At 43.8% G+C, this 15,717-nt stretch overlaps 1 protein-coding gene across 11 annotated transcripts in view; it reads left to right on the top strand.

Moving 5' to 3' along the window:
• The first annotated feature begins 5,794 nt into the window (after nucleotides 1–5,794).
• ARB2A (ARB2 cotranscriptional regulator A) overlaps nucleotides 5,795–15,717 on the top strand; it is a 260,683-nt gene continuing 250,760 nt past the window's right edge. For 7 of the 11 annotated variants that reach the window (XR_013943951.1, XR_013943952.1, XM_080575228.1 and 4 more), the window contains exon 1: nucleotides 5,798–5,944. Coding sequence is in view for 1 of the 11 variants with exons in the window: in XM_080575223.1 (XP_080431349.1) it covers nucleotides 6,854–6,869 (16 nt within the window). In the remaining 10 variants the exon portion in view is untranslated. Of the gene's footprint in view, nucleotides 5,945–6,732; nucleotides 6,870–15,717 lie in introns of all 11 variants that reach the window. The other 4 variants (XM_080575223.1, XM_080575224.1, XM_080575221.1 and 1 more) reach the window with 4 other exon arrangements.

Genomic DNA, 15,717 nt, shown 5'->3' with positions numbered 1-15,717 from the left:
ATACTAAGCACCTTCTTGCAAAAATAAATCATGCGGTCATGTATTAAGGTCTAATATTTCAAAATTCAAAGCACAATTAAATTGTTTGCACATGTAACAGCAGTGAAATAACTTTGCAAAGTTTACATCATAAGCCCATATATCTGCAGAGCAAATAGAACACAAGCCATAAAGTTCTGTCAATAGAGTTGCTTTCAATCTCTGTTTCATTCCACCAAAACTTTTCATATCAGTCTGGCATTTTTTGAACAACTATATACAGGACCAAAGAACTAGGAGTGGGAACTTGAAATATAGATCATATATATTTAATCTTTACAACAAATGCAAAAGCAATAAGTGAAAAACAAAGACATAACAGACTGTAAAAATTCTCGAGAACATATAATGAAGAGTGAATGTCATGACAGATTTATGTATGTTTGAGTTTCAGCAAAACTGCTGAAGACAAATTTGAGAGTATTTGTGTATCATATTTCTGGCACAATAGCAGGAACCAAAATAAATTATCCAGGAATAAGACATAAGAAACAGATTCAGGGTATAAACAACAAGCAGAATAAGAATTTTGAATTAAAGAAAGAGAACTTTCAGGCCAAAAGGAAGAGATGTTTTTCAGAACTCAAGAACAATGTTGGTTTTTCAAGAGTTTTCACTATTTCACAGTAATTTTTTTTAAAGTTTCTAATTTAATTCTTGTGAAAAGTGTTTCTCAAAAGATAACACATCATATTTCTCAGGAAAATTAACATATTTTTATTTTTCATGAAATGCATTCTCTATTTATATGCTGTGCAGAGTACACAAAAATTCCATCGATGTCAGGCCACAAGAATGAATGAGCAGAAACTACAGAGGGAATTCTAGAGAGAGATTTTCTTTTCTTCCATCATCTTTTCTCTTGGGCTTAGTTTCAGGAGGAATTACTGTGTCCCAGAAGACACAGGATAACTCTCCCAGACCCATGCATCCTAGAGCTTCCTATTCTTACACACAACTGCTAGATTACAAAGCCAGGCTTTATTTATTTATTTATTTTAATCTCTGGAAATGGCAGCTGTCATTGGTTTAAAAAATACTCATTTTTCCTATTACAAAAAAAAATTGTGTGTTTTCCATATCTGTAGTCTGACAAGAGCTGGAAGGAGGTTGCTCAGTAGTGATTCCTCTTGTGCAAAGAAATTCCTCTCCTTCAAACAGTATGTTGTGTTTTTAACAGTGTGAGCAACAATAGGTGGTCAGTAGGACAGAGCAGAGGTATAATGTGATTCTCCTCTACCTTAGTACCCTTTACATCCTCGTGTCCCAGCAAATGATTCCTAAACTGGATCGCATTTTTCAATTTCAGGATTCAGTACAAAGCTCAAGTGGTAGAAACAAACCACTTTACGTTTATTATAAATGTAAACCAGACCCATGTAAGATAAAAGTGATCAGTCTTAACATACTTGGGTGCCCTTGTTGCTAACCAGGCTTGTGCAGTTTATAGTGCTCTTAACCTACAATTTTCTCACAGAGGACTAAAGATGTTAAGACTTCACATTATCAGATGCTGAAAGAAGAAATGTAGGTATGTCTGAAGAAAAAGCTATGGTATTCTACCAGCACTGAACCACAGGAGCATTTAACAACTGCTTATGAAAGTTGCATTGCAGGATAGCTATTAAAGTCAGACATCCTACTTGCTACAATCATCTATCAGCTGCTTCTAAAATCCTGCCCACCTTCTGTGTGTCATCTGGAGGAGATAAAGTTTTAATTGTGAGCGGGTGGTATAAAAAAAAATAGAAAAAAAGACAAGGCGCCTTCTGTCATTCCAAATTTCTTGTCGTATCTTGCTTTATGTTTCAGTGTCTTTGTGCCAGTTGGAGGTTTGCAGGCTGCTTTTAAGAAGGCAAAAAATATAAATAAAATCAATAGAAACATAAAAATCTAGGATGACAAAGAACATACCATAAAGAATGTATTGCAGAGAATGAGAAGAAAAAATACTGCATTTTGCTGTTTTATCTCTTTTATGCTTTGACTTGTTTAATCTAAGTTTCAAATAATTCCTAGTTTCCTTGGTATCTATTATGAAATTCCCTCTATGTCTGTTTAGTATGCATTTATATTTATCATCTTAAGAGCTTCTTCCCTGCTTCTACTAAGCTACAGCACTGAACAATAGAAACTCATGTTTGGGGGTTCAAAGTGGTTTCATTCATAATATTTTCATTCAGCTTTTCCGTTCAATTTTTTGAGTTGATGAGACTTGACATTTTTTTTTTCAGCCATTTGAAATAAGCCTTGTTAAAGCAGTATTTATGTTACTGTAATAAGAACTGTCTTCAGACCATGATCACTTGTCATAGACACTACAAATATTTGGTTCCCCTGGTGTGCTCCTCTTTAGATATGATGATGAAGTCTTAAAATAACTTCTCCCATGTTCAGTGCAATTCTTTTGAGTTACATTTTTGCCTCAAAATTAAAGAAAAAAAGTATTTTCCTACTGACAGCACTGAAAATTTCATGCTCTGTCATGCAGACTGCAGCCCTCAGTGAGAACAGCTATTCCCATCTCTGCTGAAGACAGACACTGGCACAGACACTCACCCAGGTTGGTGCCTCCTTCACCAGTCGTCTGGCCTGCTTGTCTCACTGTCCCAGGGTATCCCAGGCCCCTTGCTTCCAAGTCATTATTAGTTTAGTGGCTTTTCTCCAGGTCGCGTTCCCAAGTTTGATTTTTTTTTTCCTCTGTGCTGTTTTCAGTGCAGTGTCATTGCTAATTTCATATGACTAGCAGTTGACAATTTTTTCCTCTTTGAAACTCCCTCGCTTTCTTTCAAATTAAATTTCCTAATTGTTTCATGGTTAAGGAATAAAGCCTGTGTCCTTTATTTTATTATTTATATTTCAGAGGGGAAAAACAAAGGCGTGGAAAACGTAAGGACTCCTTTACAGATCAAATCCAGGTGAACACGTATGATGGATGTCTAGCTTATACCAGAAAAAAAAAAAAAGAAAAAAAAAAGAAAAAAAAAGAAAAAAAAAAAAAGAAAAAAAAGAGAAATGCCTCTCTGCTGCAGATCTGTGACCATCTGCTATTAGATGACTTAGCCGTAATGGCAAAGATACAGAAATCAGGTCTCAAGAGGTCTTCAGGAAATCTTAATAAAGAGACCCCTTTTTTCTTCATTTACCCTAACTAATGAGTTTATAGCAAAAGTGTACTGTTCCTTCAGTGACTGATTTTGCACTTTATACTGTTAAATTTCCTCCCATTTCTTTCATTGTAGTCAAGAAGATCATTACTCATAATACCTTTCAACTTAGTGTCATCTGCAAATTTCATGGGTGCATAACAAATTCTGATTTCTATCTTATTAATGAGTATATTGCACATATTATGTCCAAAAACTTATCACGGTCCCTAAGGAGTGCTCCTACTCATTTATCTCCTACCTGATAACTGCCTTTCAGCTTAGGCTTCTCTTGTCTCCTTGTCAGCCATTACAATTCTGGTTATTCTGACTTATCATCACCCCCACCTTCAGTAATGTTCCCCATAGGGAATTGTATCAGGGGCTGGATGGGATTCATCCCAGGCTGCTGCAAGCGCTGGCTGATGTCATCACAAGGCCCCTCTTAATTTTCTTTCAATGGTCTTGGGAATATGGAGAGGTCCCAGACGACTGGAAGCTGGAAAGTGTTGCCCCAGTTTTCAAGAAGGGCAAGAAAGAAGACACTGGGAATAACAGACCTGTCAGTCTCAATTGGTAAAGTTATGGAGAAGTCTGTTCTGGGAGTTACTGAAAAATCTGAAAGACAATGCAGTCATTGGTCATAGCCAACACCAGTTCATGAGGGAAAACTTCTGCCTAAGTAGCTTAATTTCCTTTTATGACTAGGTTACCCATCTAGTTGACCAAGGGAAGACAGTAGATGTCCTCTGACAGTGGATGCAATCTTTTTGGATTTTAGCAAAGCTTTCAATACTGTTTCTCACAGTATTCTTCTGGACAAACAACACATAGCTAGACAAATGCATAATATGGTGCGTGAACAATTGGCTGATGGGTCAGGATCACACGATTATAGTAAATGGAATTACATCAGGCTAGTAGCCAGTCACTAGTGGGGTTCCACAGGGCTCCATTTTCTGGGCCAGTTCTCTTCAGTGTTTTTATAAATGATGAAGGACTTGATGAAAGACTCAAATGCATACCAAATATGCTTTCGGATGATACTAAATTAGCATGAGCTGTTGACTCCCCAAAGTGTGAAGAGGCCTTGCAGAGAGATCTTGACAAATGAGAGGGCTGGGCAGTCACTAACCACATGAAATTTAAACAAGGTGCTGTATTCAGCACCTGAATCATGGCAACCCTGAATACACGTACAGGCTGGGGACAAGTGTCTGGAGAGCAGCTTCATGGAAAGGGATCTGGGGATTCTGGTTGATGGCAAGTTGAATGTCGAGTCAGCAGTGTGCCCTGGCAGCCAAACAGGCCAACCGCATCCTGGGGCACGTCAAGCACAGTACTGCTGGCTGGTTGATGGAAGTGATGTCCTGCTCTGCTGCACTGGTGTGGCCTCATCTCAAGTACTGTGTGCAGCTTTGGGTGCCACAATATATGGTGGACATAAAAATATTAGAGAGTGTCCAAAAGAGGACCATGAAGATGGTGAAGGGTCTAGAGGGCAAGACGTGTGAGGAGCAGCTGAGGTCCCTTGGTTTGCTCAGCCCCGAGCAGAGCAGGCCGAGGGGAGGCCTCATGGCGGCCTGCAGCTCCCTCACGAGGGGAGCGGAGGGGCAGGCGCTGAGCTCTGCTCTCTGGGGACAGCGACAGGACCCGAGGGAACGGCATGGAGCTGGGACAGGGGAGGGTCAGGCTGGGGGTTAGGGAAAGGTTCTGCACCCAGAGGTGGTCGGGCACTGGGACAGGATGCCCGGGGCTGTGGTCAGGGCACTGAGCCTAATGGGGTTTGAGATGCATTTGTACAATATTCTTAGACATAGGGTATGATTTTTGGGTGGTGGTGTGTGGAGCCAGGAGTTGAACTTGATGACCTTTGTGGTTCCCTTCCAACTTGTGATATTCTATTATTTTATGAGTCTACATTATAATGCCTTCTGCATGGAGAATGATTTCTCTTATTCCTTCTGTGGGTGTTGGAGTCATTGAGGCTTCCTGCTTTCCATCAGAATAAGAACAGAGCTGGAAGCAACCTGCATGACAAATGTTGTACCTTCTCCCACACAGACCTGGCCCAGTCCTAGCTCACAGTACTTTGCCTGGGTACTGGGGGCTAACAAGGGTGGAACCACCTACGTCGTGGTTATCCTTGGGACAGGAACAGCTCACAGCCTTCTGCTCTGGACATAACCATCGGAGGTAGCAGCCTCCACACACCATTTGCATAAATTTCAGCAATTTGACCAAACCTGGATAGCTTTTTGAACAGAGCAAGGAAAACACCCTGATGAAATGGAACTAGACACGGGTCCTCTGGCTACACCTCAGTGAGCATGCCGGAGCTGCTCACGGAGTTCTGCAGCATTTCGGGGCAGACCCTGACGGATTTGTGAGGAGGACGCCTCAAGACACACCGCACAAATATTTTGGTGTACGTCATTTTATTGACCTCAATGTTTTGTTGCCTTATCGACTCCGAGTGTTTTGGTGTGTTTTTTTATTTCTAGTTGACCCCGATCGTTTTGTTGTTTCCACTTTATTGACCCGAACGCCCCGCCGCGCGCCTTGCCGCGTCACCGCCCGCTGCCAGCGCCAGGCCCGCCCCCGCGCCGCCGCCTCCCCGCCCTGCCGCCCCGCTTCCGGCTTCCCCGCCGCGCCCCCCTCCCGGGCGCTGACGTCACGGCGGCGGACCCCGGAAGAGGAGCGGAGCGGAGGGGGGGGGGGGGAGGTGCCGGCCCCGCCCCGCCGTGTCCGGGCGGCAGGTACGTGCGGCGGGACGGCACCGCGCGGGGGCGGGGGCGGGGGGAGCTGGGTGGCTCGGCTCGGCTCGGCTCGGTTCGCCTCGGCCTGGCCCGACCCGGCCCGGCTCGGCTCCGCCGCCGGTGCCGCCCCACGGTCCGGGAGGCCGCGCCGCCGAGAGGGGGCCGTGCGGGCGGCGGGGGGGTGCGGGTGTCCGTCCGTCCGTCACGTCTGTCCGTCTGTCTGTCTGTGTGTCCGGCCGGCCGGCCCCTCACACACAGCCCGCCGGCCCCGCCATAACGGCCGGGCTGCCCCGGCCCCGGTGCGGGAGGAGTGGCACGGCCCCCGCGGAGGGGTCGGGGCTTCTCTTCGGTCCTTCCATTTCCTCATTTCTATTTTTATTTTGTTACTTTATTCGTTTTGCTCGCTCCTTTTGTTTTTATTATCTGCTGCGTTTTATTTGCTCATTTTATGCATTTGCTCATTTATTTGCTCATTTTATTTATCTTATTATTTGCTCATTTTATTTATCTTATTATTTGCTCATTTTATTATTTGCTTATTTTAATATTCATTGTACTTGCTCTTTTATTTTATTTACTCATCATTTTATTCACTTTATTTACTCATTCTTTTTATTTTAATTATCTGCGCATTTCATTCATTTTATTTGCTAATTCCATCTTAATTATTTTTTATTTTCTTTATTTTCTTTCACTGTTTAATTTACTTTATTTCCCCCAGCACACGCCATCGCCACAGCTCCTCACGTTCCCTTCACCTTATTTATTTTATTACTTTACCCACTTAGTCGCACCCCCCCCCCCCAAGACGTGGTGCTCGCCGCGCATTGCCTGGCAGTCATGGTGTGAACACGGTGCCCCCTGAGCCGGGCAGAGTTTGGCTCTCCTCAGGTCGGAGCTCCTCTTTGGATGGCAGTTCCTCAAGGTACAGCAGCTGAGAAAGCTTCACGAAATCAGGGGCGTTTCTGAGTTGCCCAGGCCTAAGCGCAGGGAGGTAACTTGTAAATGACGGCTGGGTTTTAGCTTGGCAGGTAGGCAACTCAGAATTTGTTCTGAACGACCAGTTGTTGCTCATCCGCCCTTCCTTTCAACAAACGCAGTGCCCTTTGGAGAACCGTTGGCTGCTTTCCTTTCCTCTGGTCCCGACAAACTGCTGCCTGCCTTCAGGACGGTTCTCCTTTATCTCTGCTGTGGCTGGGGCCCAGCTGCGCACTCTCACGTTAGCCCGCTTAGTAAATCTTCAAAAAAAACGTAAAATTGCGGTATTTCTTCTTGGTGTTTTTCACCGTGGCAGCAAGTTGCAGTGAGCAGGTAGGAGGCCTTGGGCATGGCTCCTGGCAAAAGAAGTGTTGGGAAAGCGACACCAGCTGCAAGGATGGCTGCCTGTCCTTGGCCGCACCTGGAAAGTGATTTGGTGGCACAGCGCAAGGTACAATGGTGACATTATCTGTCCTCAGAGAAGCACAAATAGCAAAAAGGCGTGTTTAGTAAGCACTGGCATTGTCTTGGTGTCGTTAAAGGAGTTTGGCTGGAAGATGGTGGCATCGTGTTGTGCCACCTGTGGTAAAGCTGCCTGGTGGTGTGGCACTTTGGTTAGAGAATGGCAGCTGGATGTTAAAATCAGGTATTTCGTAATCGTGCAAGGAAAGGTAAAAACATTGTTGTGTAGGGAGAACTAAAACCGTAGCGGCTGAAGGCACATAGAAGATGAGAGGGTATCACCAAGTGATACCAACACAAAGTACAACAAGCACGTCGGTACGTGGCGCACTGCATTTGGAAGTCAGCAGTTGTGAGTGTTTTACATTAAGTCATTCCACCTTCTTTCCCCCCAGACTAATTGCTTCCTGCTGATGGGACGGGTGGCCTCAGCAGGGCGGCTGGAGATGGAGCAGCGTGTCCCCGTGTGCCACCCCCGGCTGTATCTTATCCTGTGCCCTCCACAGCCTTCCCCCATGGAAAGGTGGTGGGCCAACACCGGTGTAACATTTACAGCATTTCCATTGACCTGAGGCTTTTTGCCCAAAAGAGTTTAGCTGATGCTGGTGGGTGAGGTGAAGACATCCATCAGGCCTGGGGTGCTGAGCAGCTGGGGGCGGACAGGGGCATCGTCATTTTAGAAGCATGGTGCACGCTCACGCTCAGGCTGCCTTACCGAAACACCTGTCGTTATTGGAGCTTTGTCGATGGTGTCTGGATTTTGTCTGTTCTCTTTGTGTTCCTTTGCAATGGTGGTAGCCAGTTATGACTGTATGTTAATCTGTTAGTTGACTTTTTAGTGAGTTGTCACTTATAGTTAGCTCATGTTTGGGAGAGCTTCTTGTAGTTACTCAGTGGGGAATTATCTGTTGTTTTGTTTTGTTTTTTTTCTTTCAAGTTCACAACCTCACTTTTTTCCCCCTGGAGACTCAGCTCTGACTTTGGAGGTTTTGTCCATTCCAGGCTCTATAGAAAAAGTTCTGAATGCGACTCTGTTGCTGGTACTTTGAATTTGACCCACTGTTCCTTTGGGGAACAATGCGCTATGGTGACTGAGGAGTTTTTCACATTTACAATAGATTCCTGGAATTCTTTGAAGTAAAGCATACATACAAAGAATGAATGCATATCTTCTTTTTAATTTTTTTCCACTTGCTTACTGAAACAAATTGGTTAGCAGCGAGCATGAAAACATCTGCTTATGAAATTTAATGCTGCCCTATGAGTTTTTTTTTTGTGTGTGTGTGCCTTTTCTCTTTGCAAGTGTGATTGTGCATCTGTCTTCTTGGTCTGTAGGTCAGTTTCACAGATTTGCACTGAGTGGAACTCTTGAAGTACAAGTTAATGGCTATTTTGTGTGGATGTTGTTCAGTATTTTAAGCGTTGCGGTTAGGGTGTGCACCACATATATGTGCTCATTTTATTTTTGAGTGGAAGACTCTGGAGCGAGGACTCTGATAAGTTAATATCTAGCTAATCACGGTGTCCCATCCACTCTTCCTGTAATGGGACTGAATTGTGTCGGACGGTGAAAAGACAGAGCATTCAATTTTGTGCGATCCTTGACCTTTCTGCTCAGCTCCCCATCAGATAATTATTAGTGCCAGTTTTCGTCGTGGTTCTTGTTTTATGGCTGACTGCTCCTAGGAATTAGGCTGGGACCTCCAAGTCATTTCACTCCCTCCATGCTCACACCAGAGAGTGCCCGGGGTGTGGTTTTGCAGCCCGTTCAGGGCAGGTCATGTCCCCTCTGCTGCGGAAAGGGGCAGCACTCCTTTCTGCCTGGTCCCTCGTGGTGGTCTGAGGGATCGTGAGCCAGGTCAAGAAATGGATCCAGCTAATGCACAGCTGCAGAAGTACAATGCTCCCTTCCCAGTCGCATCAGCCAGCTTGCAAGCACTGGTGAATGCCTTCAGGAGATGAAGGATGTGGGAATGGAGACACTGGGATGAGGAGGAAGGACAGACTGCCTCCCCTGCGGGTAAAGACTTATCTCAGGTGGGATTCAGATGATCGTGAACCTGCAGCCCGCGCTACTTTGTACTGGAGCCGACAGCGGATGAAACTGTGGTTACCATTTTCCCAACCAGTCCGCTCTCGCAAGTTAATTGCTAACAATACTTCTGGTGAGAACGGCGTCCCACTCGAGGGCTGGTGCCGTCGTTACCTATACCTAGCTGCTCTTATTCCCGTTGTGCCCTGGGGAGGGTTTCAGCCATACCAACCTCCTGCTGATGGAACCTCGCTAGGACTCCAGTTGGTACTCTCTTGAGCTGGTATCCTAAAGAGAAAAGGTGAACCACGTAGAGTTAGTCCAGCTGATTTTAGGTGTTTCTCCATTACAGCTACTTTGGTTTCTAAGCCTTGTGGCTTCCCAGTGCCTGGCAGAAACTGGAGGGGAGCAGTCTGTGTCCAGCCTGCTGTGTAGACATCGGAGTGCTGGAAGTACTGATCTTTAATACTTACACGAAATAGGTGTTGTTTTGAAAGCTGCGGTATTAGCTGAATCAATATGTTTAGTACAGGAGTAAATTTACAAAACTTTACTGTAAGCAAATAGGTTTGTTTTCTCAGGCTGGTAAAGGAAAAAAAAAATCTTTATCACGTGCTTAGAGGGAGACATGCTGCTTCAAATCGAAGTTGCCTGTGCACACTGTCTGTTGGACTGCAGTGAGCAATTCTGGTGCTGACTGGAAGCAGGTCAGTACCTGAAGCACCAGTGATACTGAGTGTTAAAGTGTTTGTGTTTCTTGATGCTCGTGTGTTTAAGGTTAGACTTGCCACATTACACTGTTCAGGTTTTTGCATTTTTTTTTTTTTGTCATTATCAGTTGTTCATAAGGAGGTTTGCCTGTTTACTGCCAATTTCAGGTCAAGGTTTGAGGTAAAAAGTTTTTAGAGAGGGACAGACTGAAAAAAAGTTTTGGACTGCTTTGAAAAAGTTCTTGATTACTGTAACTATCCCTAGGCATCTCCGAGATGTAGATAAGAAATATGAAATTTAATAGGAAGATAGCTTTGGAAATTGTGAGCTATTTCCCAAGGCAGCTAGTCTGTATTTGTCTGAATTATAAGCTTCATAAAGTTGCCGTTTTCCATTTGCTATTAAATCTTTTAAGATATTTGTTTTGAATTCTCCAGACATTTCAGCTGCTGTGTACATACATATGTAGTCTGCTGGCCTACTCGGCTGTCTTCACCGTGTCAGCTTTACGCAGCACGCACGGTGAGGGCTGCTGGTGGGACGTAGGAAAACACGGGTTCTACTGTTCTTCGTCATCCGTTAGCTGGAGTGCATTGTGTGTTGGGGGAAGGCATAGTGGACCTCGTTGTTTTGCCTCTGCTACATGCTGGGAGTTAGCAGCTGTGTTGTACTTAGCAGCTGTTGTGTAACCTCTGTGCTCGAAGGAAAACTGTCCCCCCCCCTTTTTTTTTTTAGTAATAACTACTTGTCTGAGAAGATGGACAAGGTGATTCTGATCGATCACGTCAGTACGCCAAGCTAACTGTTATGTCAAAGACCGAGTCCAAGAGATAATGCAGTGGTTGCAGTTTCTTTTAAAGTCCTGCAAGGCTGGCTTCATAAAGCCTTGAAAACCACCTTTGAGTGAATGTCATATTTATGCATTATCATATATTCTGTGCAAATCTAAGTCTCTTTGTTTAACTGAAGAACATGCTAACCCATTTCTTTGCTTTCTTCTTTCTTGTCCTAAGTACAAGTATAGGCAAACAACCTTGAAAGCATCTAGCTTTTTTTTTCTTTTTTTTTTTTTTCCAACTAATGAGCATGTAATTCATCTGGCAGAATGTGTGTGTTACAAATCCATCCCAAGAAACACGATATTGAGTAAGAGGAGCAGATTACAGTAGAAACTGGCACCACGGTCAAAACCAAAATTTGAGATACTTTTAAAAGGAGATGCATGTACGAGGAAGACTTGGTAGCGAAAGTGGCACTGATGAACCATGCTGTATCACGGCTTTAAGGAAATACGGTGAAATGAGGATAAGTAGCGTGCTCATGTGCATGCTTGTCTCTCTTGAAGAACACTAGTCTGCGGAGTGAGAGAGCATCTCTCCACTGAAGCATGCTATCAAATCTCAAGAAATAAAATGTGAGTTACTGGGAATTGTGTATGTATGTAGTGGTAACTTCTGACCTGTAACACTGCATTAATGTAGCTGTCCACATCCAAGCCAATGAGAAGATTTCAGAGTAAGCAGAATCATCAAAATCAGCAAGTATTGCAAACTCATTTGATACATAGTAGTCAATGAGTCAGAAGTTAATGTAGGCTTCTTGATACTTTACTTCAAATATTTGTGTTTTGGAACAACAGAATGTGAAATGTACAAGGAGTTGTTGCTTGTCAAAGTGATGGAGCCCCTCTTTTGCTTTGCCTGCCGGTGTTCCTTTCCTGTCTGTGTTGGCAAATCAGGCTGGAAAAAGTTCTCAGGCAGCAGCTGTGTGCTCCTGCCTTGTTCTGTCCTGTTGCCTCAGTTGTACCAGGTAATGAACCAAATCTGGGAATCAGTAAGGTAAAATATAATGCTAAAAAGATACACTGCAATGCACAGGCTCACCATGCATTGCTACCAGCGGTTCTGTCAGCACAGCTGAGGGGGTAGCACGGGTAGGGGCTGGGACCTCTTAAGTCGTTTTGCAAAACTGTGTTTGGGAATATGTCCTTTGATTCCAAGACCTAGAGGCAGGAACCGTCTTTGTTCTGTATTTGTTCTCTGTGACACAGTGGAGTACTTGTTATCTGTCTGGATGAAGACCAACACTGCTTTCCCTTGGGTTGGATTTAACATTTCTCAGCATAAGAAATTGTCCTCAATTTCTAGAAATTTCAAGCATGTTCTGATAATGGCAGCACGAAAGCTCCAGGTTAGCTCCTTTGGCCTTATGTCCACTGTGATAATGAAACTTTATTTCCAGCAAGATGCAGTAGATGCCTAACTGCCATGCTAAGTGACATTTTGTATCTGTAGCAAACCCCGGCTAGCGTCCTCACTTGTACTTTATTTCTTAAGACGTGATTTTCAGTTGTCAGTGACTCAGAAGCAGACAATGACGTTTTTGGCATGCAGTGCCATATGATCTCCATTTTTGCTCTTACTAAATAGGTTATATGTCTTGGTTTCTAGCATTACATTCATGTGAATCATCCCACCAGCTTTGCAAATATCAGATAGGTTGAATGTAAGTTCCTGAAGGAGCGCTTTAAGTTCTCGTTCGCTATTTTCCCAACATCATTCTGTGGGCAAATTATTATTATTTTTTTTGACTTTTCAGACTTTGTTCTGGTAGTCAGAAAAATGACAATAAATCCCTAAGGAGCAACTAATTTGAGAAGACCGCACCAAAATAACAAGGAGTTTGAGCTATTGCCTGTATGGGGTAGTTGGTCTGGGGAAGGGAGCTGAGCCTGGGAGGGATGGAATTATGTTGAGATGGGAAATCCATTTCCTTAATGACACCAACCCATACCTGCATTTTCCTGGTGTGAGAGAGAAAATGCTGGTGCTTTTCTATCAGAGAGAAACTGGAGTTTTCAAAGACAACAGTGTGTTCCTGTGAGAAGCTAAGATTTTGCCAGCTCAGTGATGCCCATAAGAAACATTCAAAGGAATGTTTTGTTTAACAAATTCTTGACAATTGTGATCTTCAGAGAGTACTATTAACGAGCATATAAGAAAGGTTTATGTATGTGGCAGCATTAAAGTATCTGGCTTTCCAGAAGAGGAGCATGGTGCGGTTAACATAGTATTTTTGTCGAGTCTGTTCTAAACTTCACTTTTCGTAGCAGTGTGGAATAGCAGATAAATATATTTTAATGTTTTACTTTCTGGGATGTGCTGGTAGACATAGCAAAAGCAAATTTACCATGAGTGTGGTCAAACGTGGTAACGGGGCCCGGAGAGGTAGTGGAATTGCCATCCTTGAAAATGTTCAGAACTTGACTGGTCGGTGCAAAGGAGATGATGATCCCTGCTTTCAGGAGGAGCTTGGACACCTCCAAGGTCCCTTCCAGTGCACGTGATTGTGTGGAACGGCGCCTCTGTGTTTTGGAAGTCAAACACGGTACGTGGCAAGGTCTGCTGTGATGTCAGGTAGGGAAGGTGTCAACTTCAGTATGTACAAATCTCCAACGATTCGAGCGGGACAAAACGTTTTGGAGGAGCTGGGTGTGTGGAGGGTCCTTAGGGGCTTTAATCACTCCCATGCCCATTCTGTAATGACAGCATGAAGGGAGCCAGTGATGAGCGGGCAGGAGGCGGTCTGGAAGGAGTTGTGGAGTTGGCCATCCGTTGCATCCCGTTCCAGTGCTCTTGCACTGGAAGGGCAAGCAAGGACAGTTCAGGAAGGAAGGGAGTGGAGCGCTGCTAGGAGCGTGCAGGGTGAAATGAGGCCAAGTGGGACTTGGAGATTGTGCGAGAAATGGGAGGTAGTGATTGAGAGGCACTTAAATACGGGGGAGGAAGAACTTAGGTTAGGAGAAACATTAAGGTCATGCTTGCAGCTCAAGAGAGGAAGGTCAAACAAAAAAATGAATAGCTGCTTTCTAAATGAACACCTTCATTCCAGGCATAGACAAAGGGAGAAGTGCAGTGGAAAAAAACAAATGTGATTATGCCTTCACTTTGCTAATGACTTGGGTGGTGATGGCATAGAGAGTAACTTTATTAATTTTACAGAGAGTACCAGGCTGGGAGAGGATTCAAGTTCTGTGAAAAGTAACTTTAGAATTTCAAATGGCTTAGAAAAAATAGAGAAATAAAGTGAAAGAAATAATGCGGTTTGAAAGGACAAATGCAAAGGACTGTGCTTAGGCTTGATAGTTCCCTATATAAACATAAAATAGCAGTAATTACAGAAAAAAATAATTCCAGATTTTTAGATGAATCATAGTCTGAACATGAGTCAGTAACGTTGTGCTGTTGCAAGGAGGGTAATCATTTTTCTGGGATATATAGTCAGAAGGGATGTTTAAACGTGTTACCTGCTAATTTCATTGTGCACATTGCTTGGACTTGTTCAGTTTGGGCCATCCCTTTTAAGAAACACTTTGGGCCACAGGAGGTTCTTCCAGGGGAAAGCAACAATAATTTTTCAGACTAGAGGAGACTGAGGAAGACACAACAGCTATCTCCAGGTATGGGAGGGGTTGCTAGAAAGAGGAAGGGCATAAACTTCCAAACTGCCTATAGGCCTAGAAGTAAAGGTCTGTGACAAAAGACGTGGAAGTTTGGAAGAATCCTCACCTGAAAAGGGTAGTTTGGCGTCAGAATAGATTTCTGTTTAAAGCCGAAATACTGCCGCTGTGTCAAACACAGTAGTTTATTTGCAATCACTAACGCTGGGGATGTGGTTTCTCTGTAGGTGCTGGGAAGTGCGTGCTGCCACCCATCTTGTAAGGCGAGGGGATCTTAAACTTCTCTGGCAGAGGTCGCCTTGCCTCCTAGTCGTCAGCTTTCAGGCGCAGCAGGGGGAGCAGAGCAAAAGGCAGGAGGTCTGGCAGGTTCTGTGTTTGTCTGTCGAGGCTCAGGATGAGGTTCAGGCATGAGCTTAACCAGCAACGTGAACGTAACTTCAGGAAAGCTCTGGGGTATTCGTCACGCGTATTTTTAAAAGGAATTTAGTTAAGGCCATGCTGGATGTCTGATTAGGTGTAGATGATGCTGACTTCGAGAAGTAGGAGAGAATGAGATGTTGTCTTTCCTATTTTGACTTTCTCCACGTTGTTTTTTGTATAATACTGGAGTTTAGTGCATGGGAGCTTAACTGAGTGTGGGTAAACAACCTTAATTTTAATATTTCCCGATACCTGTGGAATTGACAGTGTCTTTTAGTAGTGGAGGCATACATATTTATAATATGCTATCAGATATGGAAAGACAATATGGACATTTTTTAAGGCTCTGTGCATCTACAAGGTGATTTTAACCAGCTGGAAGGTGTTTTAATGCACTTAGGAGAATGATTGCCAACAGAATGACTAATATACAGCATTGTCAGCTTTCACAGATTTGTCATGGCTGTGGCCCTGGTGGTTTTGACAGTTTCTTGATGATAAATTTTGTCTGTTTCACAGAAATTGAAGAATTAGAATCAGAAATAAATGCTTAGGAACACAAAAGTGAAACCCCTGAGACCACAAGCTCTAATTCTTGCTCATGCACAGGCTGCTTGTAATGATTTTCTCATCCCTTGTTAAAGGCTGTTCATTGCTATTGTGGGAGGTAACTAACATATGTATAAGGGTGTATACGTAAACACATACTCA

Source organism: Anser brachyrhynchus, assembly GCF_964034855.1.
Source record: "Anser brachyrhynchus genome assembly, chromosome: Z".
NCBI lineage: Eukaryota > Metazoa > Chordata > Aves > Anseriformes > Anatidae > Anser > Anser brachyrhynchus.
The sequence above is the reverse complement of the archived record's forward strand: the minus strand, read 5'-3'. Positions and strand labels throughout refer to the sequence as shown.